This window comes from Culex pipiens, chromosome 3, assembly GCF_016801865.2.
Source record: "Culex pipiens pallens isolate TS chromosome 3, TS_CPP_V2, whole genome shotgun sequence".
NCBI lineage: Eukaryota > Metazoa > Arthropoda > Insecta > Diptera > Culicidae > Culex > Culex pipiens.
Genome location: NC_068939.1, coordinates 1,520,249 through 1,532,477, shown reverse-complemented (window position 1 = coordinate 1,532,477; position 12,229 = coordinate 1,520,249). Strand labels below are relative to the sequence as shown.

The following is a 12,229-nucleotide window of genomic DNA, read 5'->3' as shown; positions in this document are numbered from 1 at the left end:
GACTTTGATTTGTCAACACCAAATCAATTGTTGATGGATTTCTAACAGAAGAAAAGCAAGTTGGCCCATTCGGGTATAAAACCGAATAAAGACCAGAAGTGCAATCTCTGAACAGAATTTTACCATTGGAATTTACTTTTGAATTATTCCAAGATTGGTGTTTGGCATTAAAATCACCGATGATCAAAAATCGAGATCTATGCCGAGTAAGTTTATTCAAATCCCCTTTGAAATAATTTTTATTTTCCCCAGTGCATTGGAATGGCAAATATGCAGCTGCAATCATAATTTTCCCAAAAGAAGTTTCAAGTTCAATGCCCAAACTTTCAATAACTTTTAACTTAAAGTCACGTAACGTGCTATAAGTCATACTACGGTGGATAACTATTGCAACTCCACCGCCATTTCGATTCATTCGGTTATTAGTTATAACTTTATAATCTGGATCACTTTTCAAATAAGTGCCAGTTTTTAAAAATGTTTCGGTTATAACAGCAACATGCACGTTATGAACTCGTAAAAAGTTGAAAAATTCATTTTCTTTCGCTTTTAAAGAGCGAGCATTAAAATTCATAATATTGATGGAATTACTTAGATCCATGATTAAACTTCAGGGTAAGAACAACATCATTCGCAAATTTTAATCCAATCTGGATTGCTTCCATCATGGATGTAGCATGACTCATTGTTTGAATCAAACCGAACAGTGAGTTTTGCAAAAAAGTCATTTTTTCAAACGTAACATCGCCGAGATCAGAAGATCCCAAAGCGTTGCCAGCAGAAAAATTTTCAAATGAAATTTGAGGTACCTGCCCAATTTGAAGATTGGTAGAGGATTTAAAATTCGTGGATGAACCCGAACCCGAAACGACGTTAGCATAAGAAATGCCATTGTTGTTACCTAACTTTTCCACGGTAGGGGTATTTCTAGAATTGTTCGAGTGAGACAGCACGAACGTTTGATTTAAAGATGCAGGTACAACCTGACTTTGAGAAAATTTCGGTTTGGATTTCGGCTGATGCTTAGCACGAGAATCCAAAACCTTTTTTCTGATGGGGCAATCCCAAAAATTTGATTTGTGATTTCCACCACAATTTGCACATTTAAATTGGGTGACTTCTTTCACGGGACAATTGTCCTTGTCGTGAGAAGAATCCCCGCAAACCATGCATTTTGGAACCATGGCGCAATGATCAGTACCGTGACCGAATGCCTGGCAACGCCGGCACTGGGTCAGATTCTGGCCATTACCGCCATGTTTCTTAAAATGCTCCCACTTTACCCGTACATGGAACAAAAACTGAACTTTGTCCAAAAGTTTCAAATTGTTGATTTCATTTCTGTTGAAATGAATCAGATAAAATTGTGAAGTCAAACCAAAGCGAGAAATATTCCCGTTTGATTTTTTCTTCATTGGTATTACTTGGGATGGGGCAAAGCCAAGCAACACCTTAAGTTCGTTTTTGATCTCATCCACCGACAAGTCGTTGGAGAGACCTTTCAAGACCGCCTTGAATGGCCGAGCATTCTTGGTCTCATACGTGTAGAAATTGTGTTTGTGGTTTTTCAAATAACCAACAAAAGTTTGGTGATCTTGTAAAGATTCCGTCAACAAGCGACATTCTCCTCTTCGACCAAGCTGGAACGAAACTTTCAAATTGCAAGTTTCCTTGCAATTCTTCAGTTGCGTTCGAAAGCTGGCCAAATCGGAGACGGAAGTCACTACAATTGGCGGAGCCTTTACTCGTTTCTCGACGGCAGAAGGCTCAGTACGAGGAGAAGGTTCCTTGTCATCAGTTTCGGATAAAACACCGAAACTGTTTGTCAATGGAATTGGAGGATTGACCTCACATTCAGAATCAGAATCAGACCTCAGAAGAGGCTGTTTTCTTTTTCTGTTTCCATTAGCCGGTTTAGCGTTCAAACGCTTCACCGACGTAACGACCAAATCTTCAGAAGATTTGCGTTTACCTTTGTTTTGGCGCATTTTGCAAGCAAAGTTCTCTTAAAAAGATGGCTTTGTTTGTAAAATACAACAAAATTTCAGGTGGGGTTAGTCTTGAAAAGACTGTTTAGAATTTTGGAAAATAACTCAGGTAGTCTTTAAAAAGACTGTGAATTTTGTTTTGAAATAACTCTGAGCTTAGGTAGTAAAAAATACCGCAGCTCTAGTGTCCGTTCACCACGAAGGTTCGCAAGACACTGACCTAATCTGCTGCTAAGTAAGCCAATCAACAGCTCGTTCCCCCTGTTGAGTTGATTAGTAGTCATAAAAAGCAGATTTTCCATCTGTTCTGATTCTGAACCCCCCAAAAATCTCACCACCAAGCACTCACACGTTCTGGCTTTTACTCGGCGAGATAAATGAAGTGTTGAACGTGGTGCTGATTTGCCTATCGCCTAGTCTGGAGGGAACCGGCTTCGAGGCGCATCACTTGGGAGGAGCTCAAAACCACACTACAGCTGCTCACGTCTATCTTTTTGTCTTTTTGGGGCTTTAGCTTCGTACTCTTTTCTCAGGCGGCAGCAGCAGCAGAGGACAAATCCAAGACGCGTGCTAGCAATTAATCAAACGTTTCAAATTCCTCGTCATCACATCGTCTCGCTACCAGAAAGAAAAACAGTCACTTTCCCAGCTATTTGTCACTAATGGAGAGGCAAAAACAAACAGTCACTTTAAACGGTGTCTTGCTCCCCCTCCCCCTTCTTTCTCTGGCCACAAATCTGACGAATCGGTTGACATCTGGAACCCACGACTGCTGATCGATTCGTCGTCCGAGGGGGAAACCGTTTGAGCTCTCCGTTGATGGTGATTGAGACAATTTGACAAACACAAAGTGGCACTGACTGACTTGCTGGCAGACTGGTTGGCTGGGGACAGACAGCTGCTGGATGGACGGATTGGCCAGATACGACAGTTTTCGATAACTGCGTGCCACGTGATTTTTTACCGTGAAATATGGTTGAAGGGAATCGATTTGAAGTGGCTTCTTTGCCACCTGTCAGGAACACGCGTTGATTGAAAGTGGATTTGAATGGATTATGGTTATTATTATGAACGTTTCTTGAGGATTCAAAGAAAACCGTCTAAATTTTGGTTTAAGTTTATGTCACATTCTCAGCAAAAAAATATATAAGCTATAAACTTTGATGATCCAATCGAATAACGTCCATCCTACCTAAACAACTGTTGAGCAAATGTTCGGGGAAAAACCATCAGCAAATAAAATCTCATTCTGTTTGCCCTGTAGGCTCTCAGCAGGTCCAGTTTCGTTTTTTCGGAACCGAATGATTGCCTCATTTCCAGCGAGCCTTCTAATACTTGTTTTCTTATCAGGCTCAAATTGACCGTGTATATTGAATTGAGCGATACCCGATGGGAAAACAACATCAGCGCAAACTGCCCGGCACGGCGGATTTTCGTCTGGAGTGAGAGATATGTTACACGCGTGAAGGCAACAGCAGCATCATCTTCATCTTGCCACTGTTTGAACAAACGAAGCCATTGCCAAGGTTCCGTGTTTCCCTTCAACCCCCCAAGAGAAATTCTACTTCATCCCGTAGACCAGAGAGAACACGTTCCGACCGACCACTTTCGTCCGTCCGTTTCTGCTCTGACGCCATCCATTTCTAGCGTTGTTTGGCGAATAGGAACGAGACCAAAAACGAGTTGGAGAACGTATTGCGGTCAAAGTGTTTCTGAGAAAAAGCTAATTTTCCTACCCATTTAGTGTTCTATGGAGCAGTTCTGGCTCGGAAGGGAAAAACAACCGTCAGCATCCAGCCGAAGATGTGTTCTTGGCTGCTGGAAGGATCCATTTGGGTGTTACTTTGGGGGGAAATGTCAGATCGACTCGGTGAGCCAGGGTCGGACTAGTTTGTGACTTTTTCGGCATAAAAAAATACAAAGAGAAAATTAATTTATTTCATACGAAAAGATTTTTCAAAAGTTGCCAAAATTGATATCAAATAAAATTCACACTGTTCAGTCACCCTTGATCAAGTTTAGCTGGCGTTCCACATCTTTGATGAATCGATCCGGCACCTTGCTCTCCTTCATGATCTTAATTTTGTTTGAGATCGTCGTCTTCACGGCCAGTTCGCGCTTCTTGACCAGCTCCTGCAAGGCGGCGTGTTCCTTCCGGAAGTTGCGCTCCAACTCGCGCCGGGCTTGTTCCTTTTGGTTCATTTGACGAATAATTTCTCCGCGATAGCTCTCTCGCAGATGGGATTGCTTCTGCTTGGATTTGGTTTCTTTCTCCTCTTCTTGCTTGTACTTTTCCACTGCCCGTTTGTGGTCCAGTTCGTCACGGGCAATCTGCATGGCTCGCTCCAGCTTCACCGCTTCCAGCTGTTCAGCTCGAGCCACCGCAATTTGTTGCTCCAGTTGGCGCTTCTTGATCGCAATCTCCTTCTCACGGCGCCGGAATTCTCGTTCAACGTGCTCCTGCCCGCGACGCAGATCCATGTCGTTCTTTGCCGACTTGGTCGTCAGCAGCTTCTGTTGGATCTTCAGCATCCGATCCTGCTCGCGTTCGCGCATCTCCGCCGCCATTTTCTTCTCCAATTCCAGCTTTGCCTGACGCTCGTTACGCTGACGAATGTATTCCTGGACTTTCAACTCTGCGATGCGTTGTTCCTCGTAATCCAACTGCTTGTAGTACGCGGAAAGCTCGTAAGCTTTCTTCAGATCTTCGCGAATTTGGTTCACACGATCGATTTTGGCCTTCTCGTTCAACTTTTCATCCGCTGTAATGGCCATCTGAGCTTGTTTCAGCACGCGAGCCTCCTCTTCAATTCGCTCAGCTTCCTTCAGCTGGATCTTTTCCTTCTGTAGCAACTGGTTCCGGATTTCTTCGGAGTGCTGTTTGGTGGCCATTTTTGCCTCCTGTCTTTTGCGTTCTTCCTCACGCAATGCCTTCTCGTTCTCCTCGATCATAATCTTCTCCAGCCGAAGTTCCTCCGCTCGCAATTCCCGTTGGATTTCCTGCTTCTCAGCAATTTGAGCATCTCGGATGATGTGACACTTGGCAGCCAGGATGATCCGGTTGGCTCGTTTAACCTCCTCTTCCTGTTCCTGTTTAGCGATGAACGCCCGATTGATGATCTTCTGAGCAGCTCCGCTAGCATCTTCCTCTCCAAACTCCTCCAGCACATTTCCAATCGTGCCTCCTTTCCCCTGTCTCTCACGATCCAGCTCCTGGAAACGTTTCTTCCGCTTTTCCGACTCTTCAAGCATGTTCTTCTTCTCAATTTCGCTTTGCTTGATCTCGATCAGCTTATCGTCCATGGTCTTCAGCTTCGCCTTGTTCTGCAACCTTTGGTAGGCGGTTTTGGGCCAGATAATCGGATAAACCGAAGTGTCCTTGCTCGGCACCAGCAGACTGCGGATCCCATCCTTGGTCACCAGATGCTCCACGTGTTTGCCCTCGTACGGATTGTCGCAGCTCATGATGGTCGGTTGTCTCGTCGGAACTCCGGGGATCGACTGCTTGGACAAACTGTTCGATGACAGTTTAAATTTTGGATTGACCTTTCGACAATTTTCCAGCGGCATCTTGTCCGTCCTTCACGCTCGACTGTGCACAACCCCTGCCGAATTAAAGTGTGCGGCGGTTGGATTGTTGTAGAAACAAACGCCGAAATGGCGCGTAGTCAAGGTTGGCGAAGTTGCTAGGAAGAAATGGTGTTGGGTGGCATGTGCGCATTGATCTTGGCAGTGAATACACATTTGAATCGATTAATTCACTTAGCAGTGAGGCCACTTATCCTTGTAAAGTAGCGATTTGAACCTAGGTTCCAAGTTTTTGTTTTGTGTGTCAAAAATCTTGCTTCTGAAGATTGGCATTCCTAATGTGAGAATGGCTCGTGAAAATTGCGGTGCTGACAATCAAAACATAAAAACGTAAAGTTTAGTCATTATTTCATTTTTAATTGTTAACAAAAATAAACTATAAAAACTTTATCTTTGTCATTCTTTGAGGAAAAAAGTCAAAATGAGGGTTCTAATGAACATTTATATTTTTTATTTATATTTAATTCAATACCAATAACTTTGTGTTGAACCACGGTCAATAAATAACCCAGCATGTATTTTTAAAATAGTGTAAAAAAATAGGTTTTTATATGGTTGATTTCATGTTTTATAAATGAGATAGCTTATAACTTAGCTTTTATTTCCGATAATTCTCGAATCTCTAGATTTTTTGTTGATACTCTTTAAAACATAAAAGGGAATACATTTATTTACAAAAAAATCACAATAACATTGGATAAAGAATTGTGGTTGATTTAAAATCCAAATCATAACAAAGTACATAATAATACTCAATTTAAATTGCAATTGAGCAATCTATAAAAAAATATCCCTGTACAGATTGTAACCCCCCTCAAACCCCCCCCCCCCCCACACCTCGTGGAGAATTGTCCATACAATATTGATCCTTTCACTGTAACTTGGATTTTGCCCGCACTTATTTCTCGCACTTTTGACAGGGAGCGGCCGTGGCTGACTGGTTACGGTGTTCGCTTTGTAAGCGAATGGTCCTGGGTTCGATTCCCATCTGCTCCCAACGAGAAAGTATAGGAAATATAAATCTTGAAACTCTGAACATGTACGAAAAATCAAAGTCGCTCGAGTCGGGGTTCGATCCCCCGTCCTTTGGATTGGTAAGCAAAAATGCTAACCACTAGGCCATCGCGACTTGGTGAGCTATGACTGGAATTGGGAATACTGTTACCACCATCAACTATATACGCGCTGGGTCCTTGTCCATTTGACAAGGGTTCGGAAGTTCTAAATAACGTTTGAATCCGATTGGTCCAAACGTTCTTCAGGGCGGGGCTTGTCGACAAAGCTGAAGTACCTCGCGCTCGGCTAGCCAGCGTAGAAATGGGTCACCGAAGCTCGGCAGAGCTAACACCTTCCAAATGCCTATGCGAGTTATTTGCATGTATAGAATGAGAGCTAAAAATACATGGAAACAACTCAATTTGTAAGAAGCGACCGCGTGGTCCCGTTTGGTTGGTTGCACACACACACACACACTTATTTCTCGCACTTTTGACAACAGCATTTCAAAAACTAGGCAACCAGCTTTTGTTTATTTACATTTCCAGTCGCAGTTTCCACCAAACTGGACGTTTCGCACTTTTAAATTGCGATTGACAGCTGAAAAACGATCGGCAACCGCGGCTCGCTTTGACCTTTTTTGCGAAAATTTTAAATTTTCCAAGCCAGTTTGACAAGTCGCAATAGTGCGATCGATAGCAATAATATAGTGCGAAGTCCAAGTTAGTGGGAATTGCGCAATATGGATATGGATTATATGGAGCGTGGACAATCGCCATAGACCCCCCCCCCCCTTCGAAAGTGTCCACGTGGTTTATGGATGGTCCCTTAATGGTATTCAACAATTATTATGATTTCAAGATTTAGAAACTACACAAACGTGTTAAAAAATGTTTTTTATTACTTGAAAAAAAAATCTCAGAATTTATAAAAAATATCTTTCGCATTTCTTGGGAAATTCAAACCCGGGAAAAATTTACGGCTTAATTAAAGCATATTAAAGTTTTAAAAAAGATCTCAATGTATGGGAGATTTTTGGTTTAATAGATTATGTCACTATTTTGTTAAGTTTTAAGCGATTTGAAAGAGCAAGCGATTTTGTTTTGTTCACTTTTTGCCAATGACAAAAAACTTTCAGATATAGCACACATGTGATGAAAAAGAAAAAGAAGCGACATAATTTTACAAGTGTAATTGAGTGAATTGTTAACTTTGCAAAAATCTAAAAAAGGAGCTTGTCAAAATCTTAATTTCCTTAAGGTTTGTTAGTTTAAAATAGGTTTGAATTAGATTTAAATGTTGATAAAAGTTCAACGACCCCACTGCTTATTCCCATTTCACGTGCCAACGTTTTGTGCATCCATGCGTTTAGCTTAACAAACATATGTTTCGTTACTACTCATTACCCTTGGTAACAACGCCTGTGTAACTACAACAAAACTATTTGCATGTTTGCGGAAGAAGGGGAAGACAAACACATGTAGGTATGAAAACATCGCCAACAATACTTAGTACTGACATAGAAACATATCAAATGATTAAATAGTATCAAAGTAAAATAGCTCTTTTTGTATTGTTACTCTTGTTTTTTACCATTATCTCATTTGATAATTTGTATGATCCTGAAATGAATTCATTATCTAATTTGGAGAATTTCTAAAACCTTGAATCCTGCAGCCAGCCCTGCTCAGAAAGTCCCTAAGAAAACCACTTTCCTTTTGTGAAACAAAAGCATCCGCCACCCACACTTAACTACACGAATTTTGTGACGGGTGAAAATCACGTCAGGAAATCGAAAGTGCGAAATGGAGAGATGTGTTTCTCCGCTCCTCGAGAAAGCTGTATGGTGAAGAAATCACACACCGAAAAGTGTGGCATTTTCGACATCGATTGATTGCGCCACTAATAAAACTCAATGAGGATTCTTGCGTCGTAGTTTTGGGAATGGGATGGGGTGATTTTCCTGACCTAGAAATGTAAGATTAGTTGTTTGAATTCGGTATTCATGCAACGTCGTAGGTTTTAAAGTAAATTTGCAAGCTTTTATTAAATTTTTCCTGAGCAGATCAACGTCAACGTAATGAGATGGGGAAATTAAAATCCCCATAAAACCTGAACTAATTAGTGCCGTCATCAGTCTAATCATCTTCCATCCAAAACGTCATTCTGAGCCGAGCAAAGCGTTAAGAATACGAAGGTTGAGAAAAAAGAATGAAACGTTGACACAGCAACGGGCGTCATTCTGAAACGTGAGCCGCTAGCTCTGCTAGATGTTGGCCATAGCCCTCTGCGGATCTCTATGCAGGAAACCCTAGCCGGGAACGACGTCGGTCGGCGCCGCTCCAGCGAGAAGCAAATGAATCCAATTAATTAACAGCTATTTACAATTTACACCATTTTCCTCTTTCGGCTCCAGTTTCGTTTGCCTCTTATTTTTGCTTGATGGATGCTCCGGCAAGTGTCTTCCTCCTCCAAAGTTGTTGCTCCACCACGTGGACAAGTTTAGGCGAACGTGGCCAAAACGGTGCGTGGTGCCCCCGGGAAAACGGAAGGTGTCCGCGTCTGGCGCTGGCAGTTGAATGACAGGCGGAGGCGCCTTTCGGAAGACATGCTCCAGAATCGGCCAATTCCGTACGGACGGACGAACCCTCCCAGCGAACGGGAACAACGTAAACCTCTCGGGGAGTTTCTCCAGGGTGATGATGACAAAGATGAACATGACACCCATTCCCATTTTGGGGTTTTCGGGGGTGTTTTTGGGGGCGGCTGTGTAGGTTTGAATTCCTAATTGTTCGCGTGGGTGGACAGCTGAAACTTGGCAGGTTTATGGATGTGGAGGGTTGTAGTCCTAAGACTGGCAGTTTACTACCACTATCGATTGCTTAAAGCTGTTTGCGCCTTCAAGAGAGACTGGTGCTAGTGATGCATTTTTAAACATGATCGACGCAAATTTGCCTCTTCACAACATTCACATCGAACAATATTTCTTCGAATGTAAGAAATTTCCCGTTTAGGTTACAAATCTTTTATGATTCTGATTCTGTTTAAAATATGGAAATGAATTATGTTAAAAAACTCATTGAATTTAATATTGTTTTCAAAATGTAACAGTGAATTCTCTCTGTGTCAATATTGAAGGGACCGTCGAGGACTTATTAAAAAATGTTTAATGTGAATAATGTATAACACTTGATTTCGATATCGATATTTCGAAAAATAAAGTAATCCTTTTCTTTACGCTTTCTCTTTTTCAGAAATGGAAATAGTAGTTTAGGACACAAGTTGCAAAAGGAAGATTTTTTCAGCACGAGTCGTACATTTACCCAAGGAGATTCACCAAGTTGGATAAATACGACGAGTGCTTAAAAATCTAGTTTTGCAACGAATTCCATACAACTTTTAAGCAATTCAGAAAAAAACACCATCTGAATGGATTTAGTTTATTTAGTCAATCCACCGTTTAAATCAAAAACAATGTTGAAAAGTATTAATTTTTAAAACAAATGCTAAAAAGTTCAAGATGTAAAGAATAGGGACCTATATAGGGAAATGAAATGTTCTGGGAGACATTTCAAACACCCAAAGTCATGCAAATTTAAGGTTGAAAAACTTGTGGTTTTTCTTTGGTGCTGGCACGTTTCTTGCACCGAACAAGCACAACCATTACAAAAACTACCAGATTTTTATAAACAACAGTTTTACAATGTTTGTGATTGTTAAAAATCTCGTTTATTGCCCACAATTATTTTAAATTGATTCCAACCTTGTTCTTGCATAGTCTTGTTGCTCGATTGGAACCCCGATTTGACAGTTCGATTGGAACCCTGAGAGTGACATTTCGCCTCTCCATATAGGCTCTCTAGTAAAGAAGATTTTCTCAGCACTTGTTTTGAAAAATGTTTCTTATAGATTCGGTAATTTTTGGTTGAATAAGGTAGGCTTCGAGTCGTTCGTTCCAGAATGACAGCAAAAAAGTTTTTTTCTTTCTCAAGCTCGAATATCGCGAGGAACTCCGGTTTCACCTCTCTCAAAAATGACCTGTAGCTACATTCGTTGATAATCGTTCGTACACGGAAAAAAATGATGGTAATATTCATCAGGAAATGGTGACAGATTTTGCTAAAAAAATGATGAATTTTACCCCAGAAAATGATGAATTTTCATCAGTTTTTGATGAATATTCATCAGGTTCACATTTTTACACATTTTTTATGGAATATTACTCAAAAAATGAGGTAATATTCAACCTACCAAATTTTCAACATTCCCTAATTAAACTTTTTTTTTCTGTGTATGTAAAGTCCAGACTCGATTATTCGAATGCCTCGGGAAAATTTTATTTCGGATAATCAAATCTTCGGTTAACCAAACCACGATGTTTTAAATGCTATAATATTATTAATTGCCATGCTTCATAATGACTCGTTAGGGGAGATGGGGGTAAGACGGCCACCCTAAGGGAGAAGTCTAATAAAATTTACACAACAGATTATTTTGATCTCAAATTACGTACATATTGTTCTACTACTAGTCCATTATAGAAATGTCATAAATTAGTTAGTCTAAAAACCAATTTTCAATACTTTTCAGGAATTTTTAAAAAATAATTGAAATCGTATATATATGAAATACGCGGGGTAAGACGGCCACCCATGTGGGGTAAGACGGCCAGTGCTATAAATTAACTTAATAACTTTGCTAAATCCACCCAAATTCCTACAAGGTTGGTTGAACAGACTTCTCTGAACATCATAACTATTTTGGTTGAAAAAATCAGGTTTCAAATGTGAAGAAAAATGCTGTTTAAAATTTTTCATATTTTGACTCAGTGAATTTCATATTATTGCGACCACATTTTATGAAAAACTGTGAATTTTTACTACAAAACAAACACAATTTGATGCAAAATAATTAGTTTGTGTATTTTGATTAGAATAAGTAAATCAAAATTATGTAAACAATATTAAATTAGCGATTTTTATGAAAAGTTTGATAGGATTTCATACTATTCAATGAGTTTTGCTATATCACAGTAAAGAATGTTGTCGAAACGGTAGTTAACAGCATTTTGATTAAAAATGGATAGTTTTATTGAAAATGCTTTTCCTTATCTACAAATATGTCATAATAGTCAAAAACCGTCAAAAATATAACCTATATCTATTAAAATCTACAAATTACGGGTGGCCGTCTTACCCCCGGAGGAGGTGGCCGTCTTGCCCCCAAATAAATTATTTTTTAAAACAATTTTTGTAAATAGCTCATCGCATTTTCTAAACTTTTTCGAGGGACATAATCTAGGGAAAACTTCAATTTAACATGAAAAAATATTTGAAGACAGGAAAACATATTGTTATCTAACAAAAATGCCTAAGTTGTAATTCATGAAAATTACATCCAGTTTCAAGTTCAAAAATTATTTGTTTATTTTGAGCTATTTTTATACTATTTCAAACAATAATTTTGGCAAAGGTGACTCCATATGCATTATTTAGCATGAGGAACAGTATTGCTAAACATTTTAGTAATATTCATTAGTATACTTAGTAAAACAGTGGGGTGGCCGTCTTACCCCGCCTGGCCGTCTTACCCCCAGCTCCCCTACCACTCTAAAGTGATTTAGATTTTTTTTAGAATCTATTATTCGTCGGGAGTCA

The 12,229-nt window shown here is 40.1% G+C and overlaps 2 protein-coding genes across 2 annotated transcripts in view; one reads left to right on the top strand and one right to left on the bottom strand.

Annotated features, from left to right (window-relative positions):
- The window catches only part of LOC120423028 (fibrillin-1-like), a 137,929-nt gene that overhangs the window by 76,612 nt on the left and 49,088 nt on the right, over positions 1–12,229 (top strand). The window lies entirely within an intron of this gene.
- Positions 3,905–5,626, bottom strand: LOC120423029 (cilia- and flagella-associated protein 45). The gene has a single exon (XM_039586670.2). The coding sequence runs from the start codon at positions 5,556–5,558 to the stop codon at positions 3,987–3,989; it is 1,572 nt and encodes a 523-aa protein (XP_039442604.1). The 5' UTR covers positions 5,559–5,626; the 3' UTR covers positions 3,905–3,986.

Coding starts and splice junctions, on each gene's coding strand:
- LOC120423029 (XM_039586670.2), bottom strand. CDS start 5,558: ATGCCGCTGGAAAATTGTCGAAAGGTCAATCCAAAATTTAAACTGTCA.